This window comes from Lingula anatina, chromosome 9 (assembly GCF_051362555.1).
Source record: "Lingula anatina isolate TDL-2025a chromosome 9, LinAna3.0, whole genome shotgun sequence".
Classification (NCBI taxonomy): domain Eukaryota; kingdom Metazoa; phylum Brachiopoda; class Lingulata; order Lingulida; family Lingulidae; genus Lingula; species Lingula anatina.
The window spans coordinates 410,731-428,892 of NC_141775.1; the positions used below are offsets into that span (position 1 = coordinate 410,731).

Here is an 18,162-nt window from a genome sequence, read left to right on the forward strand (position 1 = left end):
CATGCCTGCAAGTGAGAATTAATAAGTTGCATTAAGTTATGACGCAATCATGACGTCTTACTTTTTGACGCAATGGTGCAGATTGCTTCCAATTAATGTGCCTACATATGACAGTGGTAGTAAACATATACAGTGTATAGGTGTCTGCACGATCACTTATGGTACTTGAAAACAACGTCCATGCACTGTGATTGACGGCGGGAGCACTCACCTTGTTTAACCCTCTGACGTAAGAAGGCTAGGGCAAAGAAAGAAGTGAAATTCAGGGCTTCGCAAAAACATACGTTGCATTTTTACGGCATCAATTTACGTAATATGCAAAGGTCGTCTTTTATAAGCTTCATTGGCTCTTATAAAGTAATATTGTAAATATGTTTCATTTTGTACAGGTCCGCAGTAGAGTATCACTGCATGAGGACTGCTGCGTGCAGCTTCTCCGCTGACTTGAGCTTAACTGAGATAGTTGAATGCTGAGGGACCGGATCTTTTTCGGTGGCAACATCAAGCACTTCATGGGTCTGCTAGGCCGCTTACTAATCAGTATACCAACACTTCTGCCTCACTTCTAAACTCAGACATGATCAATTCAGCGAAGAAACTATACGAAACAGTTTTCAAGCAGTTACCAGTTTACGAAAATGAACTATTTTCATTGTCATTGTTAGCAAAGGTATTTTATGGCTACATACGATGTAAAACTCCCATAACAACGTGAAAATGTAAGAGTCACCATTTGAGCATTTCTTTGCTATTCAAATTGGATTCACAATGCTTTTATGAAGCAATAATGATAACCGACCATGCATGTGACTTTAAAGTCGTTTGATAAGGTACCTGTTGTAACACCGCCAGGTTGACGTGGGGTTGTTTCATTCTTTTCCTTCATAACTAGAACAATTAATCATTCCATCAATGGCTAATTCTCACAATTATGGTCCGACATCGTAAGGTTTCCACGGGATTCAGCTATGACAACGTAATCTGAGTGTAACGATAATTTTGTTTGAAACATGGCAAACTTGGTTCAATATTGCTGTACATACTTTTGTTGCAGAGTAAGTTATAGTAAATTACATGTGTAAGTTATGTTTGACGCATACAAGCCAAGCTTTCTGGTCGTTTGACGGAAAACAGATATGCTATATGCCATATATTGTGCGTGCACATACACTAATTCACTGTATCTCATCACAGTAGTAGAAACACGCGTCTGAATAACAGTGTACATATCACATCAGCTAATGAAACTTTTTTTTTCATTTTTCAGAAACAACAAGACCTAAGCCGTTGCTAATCATCTTAAACAGGGACACAGAATACTGAAGAAAAAAGAGAGAGGCAGATCATTCTCCCCAGAACGCTTCACCCACGTGCATGTTTTTATCTTTTAAGAACTCCTGGAAAGAGACTTAGCAAGCCACGTGAGCAGATTCAAAAGATTTGAGAGCCTTTCAGAGGGCAACTGAGATGTCAACTCTTTATACAGGGTGCCTACGTGGCATCATTTCTCTCTTTTTATGACGTTACTGACGAAGTAAAAAGTAAAATTTATTCCGTACTGGAACTGAGTGAACGACAGATTATAATTGCGTAGGAAGCATTGACGGCACACGTGTCTTGAGCGTCACGTGTTCAAAGGATAAAGAGAAATATCATCGCGGTCAACTGATTTTTAGATATTTATGGCGCCAAACGTGAAGGAATTTAATAGGAACACTCGCCTCTGCTTATAATTATTTGCAAAGAATACTTCAACAGAAACTGAAAAGATACTGAGAAAGAAAATAGCGGAGTGATTATTGTAAGTACAACAGCAATAGGCTGTAACTATTACGCTCCCTATGCCGCCACGTCTAACCCGATAGTTGTACTTGTAGGCGTCAAATGCGCGGACGCGTGTTAAAAAACTAGAACACGTCCACTGCGGCACTAAACAGCAGAACCCAAACTGCGTAATCTGCTCCAAGCTGAGACATATAACATGGGTGATTCCAGTTTACGGAGTTGATGCTGAACTCTTGGTAATTCTTTCGATTTCCGCCTCCCCGCCATCATCGGCCAACAATCTCAGAGAACTACATAACATAAAATCACTTGACATTTCGACGGCATAAATTCTCTCGATTTCCTGACAACATTTCATTGGCTGTAATCAGGCTTATCGGGAAAGGAGCTTGGTTTTCTGAGTAATGATTGGAAGAAGAGGAAATCTGGGCTCGACTGTGAGGTCTTATTTAAACCGCAGTCACTAGGAGTTTTGTTCAATGACTGGCTGACACCCTTTTCTCTTCGCGTGAGAGACAGACAGGGTTACTTCACGTGGGGGAGCACCCAGGAGTGCCACACAGAACAGCATTTCAGAGAGGAAACCGTGAAGGAAGCAATGGTTTCCTAGCGAGCTTAAAAGCAGGTCTGAAACTAACAGTGATGCATCACTATTAGCAATTTACTACCGTGATTTTGCTTTTGAGTAGTACTACTTCGTAACTCATTGGTGAATTGACAGTTTGCTTCAATGTTATACCCTTTCCTCAAAGCACATGCTATAAATTAGCCACTGATGACAGGCCCACCACTTTGTTAAAGGAAAAGTGTAACATCTATCACCAGACAAGAAAAAAGTGGAAGGGTGTTTGAGACACTGATTTATGGAAGATTTCTTCGACGTTCTTGTAATTCAGTGTTCTGCAAGAGACTCTTAGCGATACACAAAGGACCAACAGTTCAGATTATAAAAACCAGGAAAAATAACAGTGATAAAAACAGTCGAAATGGATTCAGTTAAATACAAGCAGATGACGAACGATTCAAACGTGACTTTTTCTGGCACGTTTCTAGACGAGAATTCAACTAGCATCATGGACGCTTCCAATTTTTCTTCAAATTCCACGGGCAGTGGTCACGGGCTGCAGGGTGGACTGATGCATTTCTCAGAAGTTTACAAAAACATTCATGGCGGACTCGCAGTGACAATTTGTATATTTGGGATCGTGGCGAATATACTGAATATCATAGTCTTGACAAGAAAAAGTATGCGGACGTCCACGAATTTCATTCTGACAGCATTAGCGGTGTCCGACGGCTTAACAATGGCGGCATATCTTCCCTTTGCGCTCCAATACTACTGTGTATACGGTACAAACCCCAGCCTGGAGCGAGATACGCTGGCTGCGGCACAGTTCTTGTTGTTTTACGCTAATTTCAGCGTCACAGTTCACACGGTGTCCGTCTGGCTCACTGTTACCCTGGCCGTGTTCCGCTACCTGTACATTGGCTGGCCGCGACACGGTCAAGTCCTCTGCAGCATAGAACGCGCCAAAATGGCGATCGGACTGAATTATTTCCTGTGCCCTGTGTTCTGTATACCCAATTATATTACCCTCGGGATCTCCAATAACAGCGGCTACTGGGGGGTGGAGACCAAGTCCGAGCCTGCCTATCAAATGACCATCCGGACTTTCTACTTCTGGGAGCACGCTTTTCTCTTAAAGCTCATCCCGTGTTTTATTTTAACAATCATGAGTATATTGCTGGTCAAAGGGATGAAAGATGCGGAGAAAAGACGCCTGAAACTCGGAGGCCACAACCAAACCAACAACGTGAGCCGGATGAACCAGAACGTCCGCGGCAAGAAGACCAACCGTACGACCCGGATGTTGCTGGTGGTCGTCATCCTCTTCGTCATCACTGAACTACCGCAGGGGATTCTAAACCTCATCTCTGGCCTGGACAGTGAGGTGTTCCAAAACGTTTACACCCCTCTTGGTGACTTAATGGACATCATAGCGCTGACCAACAGCGGTATTAATTTCATTCTGTACTGTACAATGAGTAAACAGTTCAGAACTACTTTCATCGAACTGTTCTTTAAACCGCTGCAAGACGAGGCCAGAAAGTTCACCATCGTGGCGACGAATGAGCTCACACTGGCTGGTGACGGAAGTTCCGATGTATGACGTCATATCGTGACTATTTTCCGATAAAGGTTGCTTACATAGCACATCCAAAAGGGGGTCATATGACGTCAATGGTGTAATACACATGTCGTCTTTTTAAACCTCCAGATAGTCTATGAAGATAGCGTGACGTCATACTCAGACGTTAATTATTGACGACACTTAAGAAATGTGACGTTGCATTTTTCTGTTGAGTTCTTAAAATGGTCCAGAAAATGGCCATTGAACTGTGGCGCCAGGTGGTAATAAATAACAGCTCTGAGTATTTGACTCTGTGCGGTATGCTGGTTAAAATATGTTGTAGATATGACGTCACATTGACTTTGACGTCACATTGACTTTGATATGTGGCAGAATTGAGAGATATATAGTGGCAATTAGTAAAGATAAAATAAGCCTCAGAGCGTTGCCAAGAAAGACATTTTTTCTGACCCAGTGTAAGTCCTAATTAAAGTCAGAGTACTATAGCTAAATTGTTAAACACAGATCATCGGTTTAAGCACGTCCTTCGATGAAGTGTTTTACGGGAATGCCCGGACGGCAACGACGACAAGTTAAGGACTTGTATCCAGGCTAACATCATTTTAACTTAAAACGTTAAAACCCCCCAAAATGGTCCTATCTAACCAAAATTGATATGAAATAGGTGAGTGAAAACGATTTGGCTTGCTAACCAAAGAAGTGGTTTTCGGATTGATATATTTCACATGGGACCGAATTGCTGTATCGGCTAAATCTGGACCATTTCACTGCGTTAAATGTTGAAATCGCAGGCGTCCATTGGGGGTTGTTTGGTGAAGAATGAGAATACAGAAACACGTGCAGTTTTATGTCCAGTAAAATTGCGATTAATCGCGGGTTGGTGGGTGGGTTTATAAAAGGGCTGCAGACACTCATAGGGTTAGGTGACAAGTTCTCGTTGTTTAAAATGTTACACAATTGATCACTGTGAATATTGAAAAGAGGAACATATTGTACATTAATGTTACAGTAAAACATCGGCTCGGTTTTGCGTATTTGCATTTGTGTTTTAAAAACTAAAGTGTATGTTGATTTACGCATTATTACGCAACTCTAGAGAGCATTGTCCTATCAGTGGATGTGACTCGGTGCGGTTTATACCACTACGCCTCTCATTGTAAAGTTATTTGTATGTACAAGGTTTGTTCACAAAAAATAGGACATCCCTTATCTTAAGTCGCTGGAGAAAATATTATTTCTTGTATTGTTTTGGTACAATGTATGATTGAAATATTACATATTGTAGTCTCTCTCTCTCTCTCTCTTAATTGCGCAGTATGCATGAAGGCACAGCGATGATACTCCGAACACCGAGGTTTTCCATTGTTTTCTCTCAATACTTTAGGGTATATTATCAATGCTGACATGTATTGTTTTATACGGCTTGGGGGTATGGAGTGACCCTGGAAATTAGGTACAAACATGTTAAAAGGTCACTAGAGTACTGAAATAGGGATTTCAGAGGGAATGAGTCTTAATAAACGCCAAGTTGTCACTATGTATGGAGTAATATGTAGTCTATATTATGTAATTCAAAGAGTTTGTCAATAAACTGTCTCTGGTGAGAATCCCCTTTTTTTGTGAATTTACCTCAGACCAAACGCTGACAGAGTGGTGCAACATTTTCATCACCACAAATGTTTTTGAAACCGCCTCCTCCTTAATAATATGGTTATTTTGGGAAGGGTATGCATGTATACGCATCGTTGAATTTTAGTCGCAAAGTTTTCCCAAAATTATATTTGACATAAACCTCCTTCCGCATTTGTCACAAAAATTTGAACCCTATAGCCATTGGAGTTGTACGAAAATCCACTCCCTACTCGTTTTTTTTATTTTATTTTATTTTATTTTATTTATTTATTTATTTTTTTTTTTTTTGCGTAAATTCTTTTTAACGCGCAACATTTAATTTTCTTCATAGATAGGAAATATTACTACCAAACGCATCCAACTGTAAATCAATATTTAATAAACGTGTTCACGCCCCTTCACCGACTTATCCCTCTACATGCACTCCTACATCTTACAATTCAAAACAGTGAACGCCAATATTTTATCGAGTATTTAAATAATAAATTAATTCAACTTGTTTTTAAATATAGAAAATTAATTCCGTACACTTTCATGTCACATGAAATTCACTTTGTTGAGCAGGAATTGTGGTGAAATGAAACATTCTAAAAGAGGGAAGCGAGCCTTTGCATACACCGGCATTAGAACGTAAATAATCGCAGTTTTTTTTTAAAATAAATAACTTGTTTTAAGTGTGGTTTTCGTCAGGAGTTCATACAAACTTTTCAGAGGGTTTCGCTGTATTTTGTTGATCCCTACACCACGTTTACCGCAACTTGAACTCCACGTAGCACCGGCCAATTTCTGGGTTACCTCACAGCAATGTCTATTATTTGTCTAGCGAAAAATTACCAATCAAAAGTGGGATTAGAATTGGCATGTTGATGGCCCTGTTAATCAGATCATACGACATCATTACAGGAGAATATGATAGATTTCCTTTAACATATTTCTTCTTTTAACGTTCGCCTTACATTGCTGACCACTGGCTATTTACTATAGTGGGTACAAAATACTAGTATGGCTGGTAGAAGAGGCATGAGAGGGCTACCCCCCCCCCCCCCCCCCCCCCCCCCCCAATCACACGCACGTACTGAGACTACTACTACTACCAGTTTAAAAGGGACATAGAAAAAATTACTGTCAAAATTGATAAAAGCAATCTATTGTACATTACCGTGGGCTCGGTTTTGCGTATTCATTTGCCGGCAGGACGAGTTTCGACACTTTTTGACTTTGTTTAGGCCTACATGTAGGTTACTAGCCGTCCCCTACCTGATCGGGTTCTTGGCCTGACTTGAACCATGAGGCATGGCAAGTTCAAAATAATTTACCACCAACACCTGGTATTGTATTTCTTTCCACTTACGATTTTACAATTCACTGTTATGTCGAATCCATCTCCTAATTAGACCACATTGGAATGTGATAATTTGTTACATTTCATAAGGCATACAGCAGATGCCTTCACTTACGGGTCTCCTGGCACTGAAGAGTAACAATTGAAACAGCCTAGTGTCTGACATTTCAAGCATCATCATATACCAATCTAGACTGGGATGTTATTGTAAGGACAATACTGCGTTTCCGTCCATGATAGATATAATAATTTCATCTAAGTATTATCGATCTCTGTTATTTTTTTACGATGCAATCTTCTGATTTTTAACTCGTGGTTTATTGGGCATGGCAGGTTTAAGTTATCACGCTGCTAACGATCAGCCGAATAATAGTTAGCGTTGTCATCACATGCTTTATTCATATGTAGACTTTTAATTGTAGCTATTTCAATATAATAATAATAATAATAATAATTAGAAATAGACTTAGAAGAAGACTTAGAAGAAGAACAATTGTAAGCAAAAAGAAGTTCTGTTTTAATGAATACACTTTGTCCACCAAAGGACTGAGAACACGAAGCACAGCAAACGCAATGCGGAGATTAAACATGCCTCATCTACCTCATTCTTAGAACAATCTTCAATGTTTTTAATCCACACCCCTTCTGCATTTTCTTCAAATTTTCAGACAAAAAATTAAACCAAGTTATATTTAAAACAATGTTATAAACCCCCTCCCATCCACCTCTTAAAGAGTTACAAAAAAGAGGGTCATTAAATGCTGTTTTTACAGCTCTTTATAGAGAGAATGCTGTTGATAAACCTACACCCGGAGCGAACCTAGCGAGCAAGCATTGCGCATGCCGTCACAAAGATTGAAACCCAAACACGCTCGTTAGCGGCGACACTTAACCCCATAGCGCCACCTGTCGACTTTTCTTTACAGTGATCTTTATTCTGACCCACGCAAGAAGCATACGCCATCATGTGAGCGATGTAATGTTGCTCGTGAAGTGAGTGGAACAGGTGCGACATAGGACCTGTGGCGTAAATGGCGACGTCCTCCCCGCCGTGGGTTTCCGAGTCAAGTTGCACGGCGCTTTGGAACTGGTAACCGGAGTCGTCTGAAATGTAGAAAAAGGGCGACTCTTGCAGTAAACTCCTCACTCTTTTGAGGAAAAAATTTTAGGATCATTTAGAAAAATTAGAAAAACATGTCCAAGTAAGTTTATTTGAATCACGTAGATAATGGCAGTATTTATTCACGTCTACGTACGGCGCCTCTCCTTAGGTTATTATTATAATTTTTATTATTATTATTATTATTATTATTTGCTTTCGTTTCTTTTTCTTTTATCTCTGTCTTTTTCTTTCTTTTTTATCTATCTATCTGTACAACTTTCTAGCATGATTAAGTTAAACTATATATAGGCCTATATGTTTTTGTGGGGGGGGGGGAGGGGTTATTTACATTGTACAAGTCCCTAAAACCCTCGACAATTACGGCTGCTGTGTACGTAAAAACTCACTTGTGTTGATGAGCGCGGGGTCTGGACGTGGCGCCTCATAGCCCGGACCGTTCGCGTACAGTAGCGATGTGTAGGCAGTCCCGTTTTCATCCTTATCCTTGTCCGTTATTCCTATAGAAAGGGAAAACGCATTAATTGTAAGTTCATCAGAATGCAGTAAACTCTGATAAAAAAATGATGGTAAAAATAAAGATTTATGATAGACTATCTGCATAAAAGGAGAGAGCCAGAAGTAGCGAATCATGGATTTAAAAGGGTAAACAAAACAAAAAAAGGAGGCCTACAAAATGTAGTAGGCCTACTTTTTTATAAGCCGAACGAAGCAAAAAAAAAAAAAAAAAAAAAAAAAAAAAAAAAAAAAAAAAAAAAAAAAAAAACGTATTTACGCCCTCCCTTTTGCACGGGTGCTGCCACCTACCGGTACTCACCCAATATATTGTTCCCCCTTGAAGCATACCCTCCAATAGTGAACACGTGCGAGTGGTCAGCCGTGACCACTATCAATGTATCATCTGTATCGGTCAGTTCTAGGGCCTTAGTGACTGCCTTGTCCATGGCTATGGTATCGGCCAGCGCCTTATGTGCCGTGCTGTTGTGATGACCATGATCGATTCGTCCACCTGAGGTGAAAAAGGGGTGCTAACACTGCTATGATAAAGGTAATATGATAGCTTTAAAATCTTGTGGTTGGATTATTTAAAATGTATGTGTCGGGCAGATATTGTTTATGTAAGGCCTAATATCAAAACGGTGCTTTATCATCGTAACCAGTTTTTTCCTGCAATGAACATCTTATCATTAAAATGCCTACTATCAAAATAGAATTAATTCTATGTTTTTTGTTTGTGTTTGAAAAAGTACCAAAATATTCGCGTCTGTCTTTTTTATCTTACCAAAAACATAATTAACCTTGATAAAATAACATCATGGAATGTCCGTAGCCTACCTTCCACCAACAAGAAGAATCCCTTTGGATTTTTCCGCAGCATTTTGATGGCTTTTTCTGTCATTTCAGCTAATGACGGCTCCTTCGCCTTGTTTCGGTCTAATTCGTACTGCATATGACTCGGTTCAAACAAACCTGTGCACAGTGAATTATTTGTTTATGATTAGGAGCGGATCGAGTATCATTATTCAACAGAAATAAAGATTAAATAAGTTGCACTGATAAAGGTAATAAACCACATAAGGAATATTGGAGTATGGAAAGTTTAAATATTTTACCATGCATAGATTTACGCACACTGCATGTACATGCACATATTTGTATCCACGCTGCTATTGAAGAAAAAACCTTAACATGTGCACCAGTGCTTGAGGGAGTTAGCTGTACATCACTTGATTTTGAGCGTCTTACAGCGTGATTATAATACACTTGAAACTGACTGCAACTTTACAGTGATTAGAGTTTGGTGATGATTTGAGATCCAGATTTAGTGTGCTATACACTGGTACCAGCGCACCCAAGTACATGTATATGTACAGCTTCAAAATGCTCGACATGATTTCAAAAATACGCATGTACACATTCCATGTTAACTAGATACTAATATGATGCCCATTCCCTGTCGTGAAAAAATTAACGCGCACTGCCACGATTAAACGCGCAGACGCGCGCGTGCGCCTTAATATCTTACCCAATAAGTAATCTGTGCCTATCGGGTCAACGGCCTTGAACCCAACTAAGTCCCAAACATAACGTGCCCTTGACGGCTCCTTTTTAGAATTCGACCAGTCCTAAAAATTAATTATATAAATAATAATTATATAACACATTAGAGGTACTACTCAAGAATATCATCTAAATGATACCGGTAAATATGCTGAACGCCTTGTAGTCAGACTGGCCACCTCCGGAGCGGGAGGACGCTGTACACTCAGCATTAACGGGTTGAAGCGCGGGTAAAGTTCCTGGTCTGGAAGCGGCAGATATTGTTCGTTTTCTAGTATTCAGCGCCCCATACGACAGCCGGGCTGAACATGTGTATCCTCCCCAAGGAGGCCGAAACATCAACACCCAGTCTATATCAGAACCAAAAATGATCAGGCGATTAAAGTAAACCACACTGAGATGCGGAAGGCGGTATACATGTATAACAACTAAAATTTAATAATTGTATAAGAACTAAAATTTACTTTACTTTTTGCAATTTTTTTTTTTTTTTTTTTGGTGCGAAGGATGTGTCGCTTTTATTTTAATTCAACAATTTAAGTAAAACTCTCTCTCTCTCTCTCTCTCTCTCTCTCTCTCAACCTGTAAACATTATCTAGAAGCGTATCATTACCGGTACATTGCGGGCGTTTGACATATTCAATAGATTTACCTCAATCAGATTCCTGCCGTCCACCCTGGAGCCATTTTTGCCTGGCCATTCAGGATCTGCTGTTGTGTTGGGTAAAAACTTACTTCGTCCACCTCCTAAGATTACCTGTAAGGAAATAAAGGTGCGCTCACAATGGTGCTATCGTAGTAGCTGGGTATTTACTCTACAAGGACTGTCGAAGAATGCAGTCAGATTTACGGATGAACGCGCCTCCAACTGGCGCTGAGTACAGTTAATGGGCTCATTAAACTCACTGGTAGGAAACCGAAAAGATGGTCATTATACGAGGACGTTTGAAACAACAGGAGGGGTGTTGAAAATCAGAAAGAATATTATTCAACATCTAGGGTAAGGTGTTGAAAAATAGTAATTATATTACTCAACGTTTGGGTGAGCTAATCTAAAAAAGAGAGAGAGAGAGAGAAAGAGAGAGGGAGGGAGGGACAAAGGGGATATACGTTTAAAAAAGAACCATCTCCATCGACGAGCTGTTGGGCGATATCGGAGCAATCACCGCGAGCGCTTTCCGGCATATCAGCGTCCGCCTCCCAGTTTCTGTCAGCGGAGTGCGCGTACCCGGATGCTGGCGTGGCATGGGTGACACGGGCTGTGCTTACCACACCTGTTGATTTGCCTGAAAATAGTTAAATAAATAAATCAACACACACACGCGCGCGCGCGCGCGCGCACACACACACACACAAATGAATTAAATAACGAAAGAAATGGACAAATGAACGAACACAAAAGCATTCATTGTGTTAGTTGTGATAGTTGTGGTAACGATTTCTGGGGTGCATTCTTCATTGTAAGCTTAGATTGCGAATTCTTCATTGTAAGCTTAGATTGCGACTTCTTTGTTGCTCCAGTAAACAATACACAAAGTAGAAACGGCTTGGCTTTCAAAACGTGAGAAAAAGAAAACGGCGAAGAACAAGCATATAGATCTATGGCCTATAGACCTACAATAAAAATCAAAATAACACAAAATAAAGGAAAATAATGATCCCTTTATTACCACAGGGGTCTAAGACTTGTAATATCTTCAAATGCATTTTCCATATCTTTTGAGAATCTACACTAAACTTTCTGCAATCTCAGACAACCAACGCCTGTCCCTTGACTTTAACGTCAGTCCTGTTTACCTTCGGAGTTCGACCATTTCAGTATAGAGCTGATGGCTCCGCCCTCTTCGGACGAGCAGCTGCCCCTAACAGCGCGGTCATCCAAACCAATGAGTCCTGACTTGGTTTTGGCGCCACACAAGAAGGCGGTTGCCGTTCCCGCCGAGTCCGCCGTCTGCCGGTCCGTGTTGTAGGTCTAAAAATGGCCCAAAGGTAACATTAATTTCACAGATGAACAAAATGAAAAGGAAAGGAATAAAATAGCAAGCGAGTTAACGCGCCAACATATTTGAATGGCTGGACATATATTTCACAATCTAAGTATGCTGTAAAATTATCGTTCCTCCATATACTAAACAGAGAAAGAACGCCTGTAAAGCCTACATTCGCCATAAACTCCAGCAATGTCTATGCAAAGCATTCAACGCCCTTTCAAAATGTTTTGTCACGATTTCCAAAGGTTGGCTTTTGAATACATGTAACTAAAATAGCCAGAGATAACACATACATTATGTACAGATATAGAGGAACCTGTTGGCAGAAATGAGTTCGGTTTGTAAAACGTTACATGGAAGAGAAAAAGAAGACGACAAGGAAGATTAAATCATCTGCAAATCTAACGCCTGCCTGACTAAGAATTAATACCTTCGCCAAACCAGCATGTGGGAATTTTTCGAAGGCCAGAGTCCCCTCCTCTCCCGGTGTTCCTGCTTGCTGTCCTTTATATATCCTGGCGGCCGTCAGGGTGGACACGCCCATTCCGTCGCCTAGGAACAAGATGACATTTTTGGCAACGTTGGTGTTTGGCTTCGTATTCAGCGCCTTCTTCAGTTCTTCTTGCGCCAGCTTATACCAGTAGTCTTTCACTGAATGAGATAGATAATGACCTACTGAGTGTTTATGTTTAATTTTTTTCACGCCAAATGTCTCTGACATTATTTCTCTTACTTAGGAATTATTGCTGTAAGCATCAGCGCTATTTAATTGGTTCGATGTTTTAGATAATTTCTAATTAAATAGCATACATGTAGTTTTAAATGAGTGGCCACATGTTAAGACTACCATACAAATCACAAATAAAACTTAATTCATATCTCATTGTAAATATGAGTTGAAATCAGGAATCATCGGGTATACAATGACTTTGTTTCACGAAGGACAAAGAATAAAAAGTCGCATTTACGAGTAACGGGCATGGGGTGATCCATGGGTCATGTTGAATTATATTAACGTTTCAGGCAACCTGGGAAATAAAAAGTGGCTTTTTTTTCAGGGGTAACAAAAATACCCCATGAATCCCTTTTTATACATGTATATAATGCTATGTAGGCCATACGCACCCTTGGGGTGTTTATCTTTGTTTGCTCACGTTCTCATCTCTGTCCATAGATTGGATTAAGTAAACAGAAACAAATAGAAGGTAACGGCAAACAGAAGCTTAGTACACGTGTACATGTCATCAAGGTTTTTGTGCCCACCCCCCACCCTCCCACCCCCTTAGAAAAAATACCTTATCGTTCACGTGCGTGAGCGTACCGCGTGTTTGTTGGTTTGACACCTGTTTGTACAGCTATCATAGATAAACACACACGACTCGTAAAATGTACGAGAACTTTGTTCAGATTTAAACAGGAAAAATTACCCAGCGACAAAGCGTATGATACTGATACCTAGGTAATTCAGATACTGTAGAACTGTACTAGTGAAAGTGTTGCTGTACCCTATTTTGATTGAAGACGGGTATGAAAAATTATACTGGTACAAACAAAACGGAGCTGGGGATTACACTTTAATTGCATTGGCAAGCTGGTTCAGTTCAATTACATTTTACATCCTCTCTACACTAGTAGTTTTTACGTACGTTCTGGTATATGTTTATACCACACACACACACACACACACACACACACACACAGATAATAGTTATGTAGTTACATGTTACTAGGCATCAGGACTTAAAAAGAGCAGAGGCTAGCGCTGATACGAATATTGCTAGTGATTGGAACTTCGTTTACTTTCTATGATTATGCAAGATGGGTATTTCGTAAATTATTTATATTATTCGTGATTATGCAAGATAATACAAGCGAAGTACTTTTCTCGACTCCTTCCAAAATGGATAACCAGTTGGACTACATGCGTGTCGCAATACATGCTAATTCTTAGTAAACACATTTATCACATGACACTTTGCCACTGAAGGCAATTTAACTCTGATTAAGTAAATATGTATAACATAAATCTCTGTCTGCAGATATACTAAAGTAGAACATCCCAATTACCTCATACTTCAAGCGATGACTCAAGTATTGACTTATGATTAGATATACTCTATAGTGTACTTGTCACTGATGACTTCCCTTCAATGGGGTTCCTGGTAGCAGGCCGTAATGTGGCCCATATAGGACCAGTGTGGGTTACTACCTGGTTCACAGTGGGCAGGGATGTGGGTGCTTTGTGGCTCCCAACAATTTAGACCTTTCAGGACCTCCGGGGGTCAGGGCATATGGCCAAAGTTACACAGGGTTACCCCTCCAGACCAGTGGCGAGTTTAGAGGGGGGTGTCCTGGATTCGTCCCTGCTCCAGACCATCTGGGCTGGCAGATGCGCAGTGCTCGGAACCAGTTTTTCTGTAGCTTAATAACAGTCCATATTTGACGTTTGAGAATTCTTCGGCCAATTAAACCAATGTCAACGGAAGCTTTTACACTCCAGTCTACGCCCAAATGGGCCAAGTAGGTCCCGCACTGAGTTTTAAATAATTGTTTAAAATATATCGATCATTTCTTCCAGCGAATAAACGGCAGTCTGTTAAAATGGAAGATTGTTGCACAGTGAATATTAAAAAAGAATGCCGGCAAGGGTAACATAAGGATCAAATATATGAATAAATAAATAAAGAAAGAGAGAAAAAAAATTATTTACCTTAAATAACATTACCTTATTTACATAAATCTAATTAAACCCCAGTAAGACAGTAGGCCTATATTTGTCCAGTAAGTTTAAATATAGCTCCTTCTCTGCAGTCGGCCCTATAACACAAATGACGTGGAGCATGTTTCAGACCCGTGCCAGTTTCTGTTCTATTTATGTGGACAACCATGTGGCCCAGAAGAACAAATTTTGATCTAAAATGTTTCGCACTGTAGATAAGTAAAATTATTTTGTGAAAACGGACCGCAATGGCCGTAAAAGGACGAAGAATACTTCAAGGTCCGTAGACAGCAATTTCAAATGGGGAGTTGTTTTTCTGCAAAAGTGGACCTTTTGCCATAAATCCTTTGTGTACCTAGATCATTTTTTTTACCCAAAGCAGACTTTACCTGGCAAAAAGGGCGGTTCGCTCAACTCCCTCCAAGCTCCCCCTGGCTACAGGTCTGACTGTGCTCCCTGTACAAGTATTTTAGTCATCAATGACTACTGGTTTCAGAAACTTATCTATTGCAAAGCAATTATACTCATCTGAGAACAGTTACTATAGCGACTGTCCATGACACTTACACTGAGGTTCAAGAGCTTCTTGCGTTCCCACCATCAGAAGCAGGCACCATACTACGAACCATCCATTTAAAGGCGCCATGTTCTTTTAAAGGACCCAAGACGCAATTTTTATCTCTCCAGAGTACCCTTGAGGCCGAACAGGCTTTATTTGCTGGGATATGTCCACGAGAATCCGGTTCCTTTTACACCTCGATGGTTAAGTCAACGTGCCCGCTGTGAAAAGCCTTTTGCTCCTGTTTTTGACCACCAATCCTTACTTAGAGATGTTTTCAAGTAAATGTAATATATGTATGGTCAGATGTATCAACCGGGTTTCTTGTCTCGAGGTTTGTCTAAGATAGATGAGCTTGTCTAAGATAGCTGAGCTGGTCGAAGATAGCTGAGCTTGGTGCTATCAACAGAAGTCCGCTTGCCACAAGACCAAACACACGCAGGCCATATCTTAATGCCATCAATTCTATCGGTCCCCGTGTCAACACAATGCCAATAAGAAGTGTCAACATACCCTGGCTGCACTGAATACGTTCACCAGTCACCTATTTAGGGCAGGAAAAAAGTTTCTCTCTCTTATCAGTAGCTCTTGATATAGAAAAAACGTAAGTGATACGTGTAGGTATTTCGTCTGTTGATCGGTCATAAGATGTTGGGGCCACTCAGAATAGAAGATCCGAGTATCAACTGGTCCAAAGCTCAAATATGGCGGACCCTTCATGAAAAGAAGACCGCTTAACCTGTAATGGTTTATCGCCCACTCACAGGCCTCTCCATACGCCTGATAGAATGGAGCCAAGATTTAAATACTGTGCCCCTGTAGGGGCCCGATTTCCTTATACTCAGGCTAACCCTTACGCACCTATGCATATACTAGTACAGTATCAAAAGGCATAATAACTTCGGAGGGCATAGAAAAGAGGGATAATGCCATGCTCTTAAAGAAATTAAAACAACGGGAAGTCAATATACCTTGAATTTCAGAGTTCTATAATAGTGGAATCCTTTCTGAACTGGCACCAACACGGACTGTCATTATTAATGTATATCTGGATCCATGGACTCGACTTGGGGTGGCGCCAAATTGCGTCCCTGACACAATATGCAACACGCAGAACCAAAACGTGATGTCAAATAAATGGTACAGATCTGCTGTGGGCTGCTTTTATTTGATTCTGCATTGTTCTTTGTGCTTAACGGCGGTGCTGGATGTGCCACTGTTAGATTTATGTAAAGGGAGCAGAGATTTAAATAAAACAAGGCAGCAAAGCTGTCAAATGTACAGACAAAGAACAGAAAATAAAGATGCAAATAAGTGAAAAATTAAATTTTCACAAAAAACTGTTAAATTGCCAGAAAAATTTACCAAACAGACTGCGTTGCCTATTGAAGCTGTATGTTAGACCCATGTTTCTTTCCTGTAAGTTTGAGAACAGTAAGTGACATGATTTCCCTTATATGGTCATCATAGGAGCAGTGCCCAAAATAGGGGTTTCTTCAAATTTTGATGCAACATTACATAATGTTTAACAGCATAATGACAATCAAATGTTATTAATAAAATATTAGTAACATGGACATTCAGAAAATGTGACAAGTAAAAGTCTTCAAGATCATGGAACTTTAAAGTCACACCTTGAAAATGCCAATATGTGAAAAATTAAATTTTCACAAAAAACTGTTTAACTGCCAAAATAAATAAATAAATAAATAAAAATACCAAACAGACTGCATTGCCTACTGAAGCTGTATTTTAGTCCCATGTTTCTTTCCCTTAAGTTTGAGAACAGTAAGTGACATGATTTTCCTTAAATGGTCATCATGGAAGCAGTGCCCAAAATAGGGGTTTCTTCAAATTTTGATGCAATATTACATAATGTTTAACAGCTTAATGACCATCAATTTTTAATTATAATATATTTGTTTCACAGATATTCAGAAAATGTGACTAGCAAAGGTCTTCAGGCCCATGGAACTTCAAAGTCACGCCTTGAAAATGCCAAAATGTAAACAAGACAGCACTGTTCTGAAATGGGTTTATTTCCATTTTTAACACTTTTTTAACATAAAACAAAATAAACATTTTACTGCCATTTTATATGACCAACTAAGAAAATTGATGAGATGGGAAAAGTATCAATAGAACAGTGTTAAATGTCCAATTTCCTCCATTCTGAGATTCTGAACATAGTGGATGATTGAATCTGACAAATTGCAATGATATGAGTTTATTTCCATTTTTGACACTTTATTACACAATACATGATAACAAGTTTACCATGTTTTTTACATAATCAACTAACAATGTTGTAAAGATGCAGGAAATATCAAACAAACACTTTTAGGCATCTTATTAGTTAAATAATGAGACTGTTAACATGCCTAATAATTGAATCTGAGGAAATGTGAAAAACAGTATAACTTCTAAAATAATGGCCTGATTATGCTGATTTTCGAACTCAACCTGCGTTTTAGTAAGATTGACCACTCCTGTGAGTATGATTACAATTGGCCAATCCGTTTTTCTTATATTGTGTTATCAGTGTTGTATTTATATTGAAAATAGTGAAAAAACAGCATAAATTCCCTAAAAATGGCCCAATCATGCTGATTTTCGAACTTGACCTGCGTATTATGAATATTCATCAGTTCTGTAAGTTTCAAGGCAAAAGGTAAAATGGTTTTCCACTTATCGTGTTATCGGTGCTGCATATATGCTGAAAAAAGTGAAAAAAACAGCATAAATTCCCTAAAAGTGACCCGATCATGCTGATTTTCGAACTTGACCTGCGTACTATGAA

General features: G+C 39.7%; 2 protein-coding genes across 2 annotated transcripts in view; one reads left to right on the forward strand and one right to left on the reverse strand.

The window, feature by feature from the left end:
• The window catches only part of LOC106171573 (G protein-coupled receptor dmsr-1-like), a 45,256-nt gene extending 39,711 nt beyond the window's left edge, over window positions 1-5,545 (forward strand). Inside the window, exon 4 of the mRNA XM_086995987.1 lies at window positions 1,268-5,545. Within this exon, the coding sequence (XP_086852113.1) occupies window positions 2,772-3,956 (1,185 nt within the window). The 5' untranslated portion in view covers window positions 1,268-2,771 and the 3' untranslated portion in view covers window positions 3,957-5,545. The remainder of the gene's footprint in view (window positions 1-1,267) is intronic.
• Window positions 5,546-7,405: 1,860 nt separating this feature from the next.
• Window positions 7,406-16,034, reverse strand: LOC106171546 (alkaline phosphatase). Its single transcript, XM_086995200.1, has 10 exons — window positions 15,371-16,034; window positions 12,515-12,735; window positions 11,891-12,065; window positions 11,204-11,379; window positions 10,746-10,850; window positions 10,059-10,158; window positions 9,368-9,502; window positions 8,850-9,041; window positions 8,422-8,532; window positions 7,406-8,016 (listed from the first exon to the last, which is right to left on the reverse strand). Exons 1-10 carry the CDS (start codon window positions 15,447-15,449, stop codon window positions 7,733-7,735), a joined length of 1,578 nt encoding a protein of 525 aa, XP_086851326.1. The 5' UTR covers window positions 15,450-16,034; the 3' UTR covers window positions 7,406-7,732.
• Between the last annotated feature and the right edge of the window lie 2,128 nt (window positions 16,035-18,162).

What these genes read in the sequence shown, in the direction of transcription:
- LOC106171546 (XM_086995200.1), bottom strand. Translation starts at nt 15,449, where the DNA reads ATGGCGCCTTTAAATGGATGGTTCGTAGTATGGTGCCTGCTTCTGATG. An exon ending in AGAAGCTCTTGAACCTCAGT is followed by an intron (nt 12,736 to 15,370) that starts GTAAGTGTCATG and finishes TATCTCATTCAG; the next exon opens with TGAAAGACTACTGGTATAAG. An exon ending in CACATGCTGGTTTGGCGAAG is followed by an intron (nt 12,066 to 12,514) that starts GTATTAATTCTT and finishes GGCCATTTTTAG; the next exon opens with ACCTACAACACGGACCGGCA.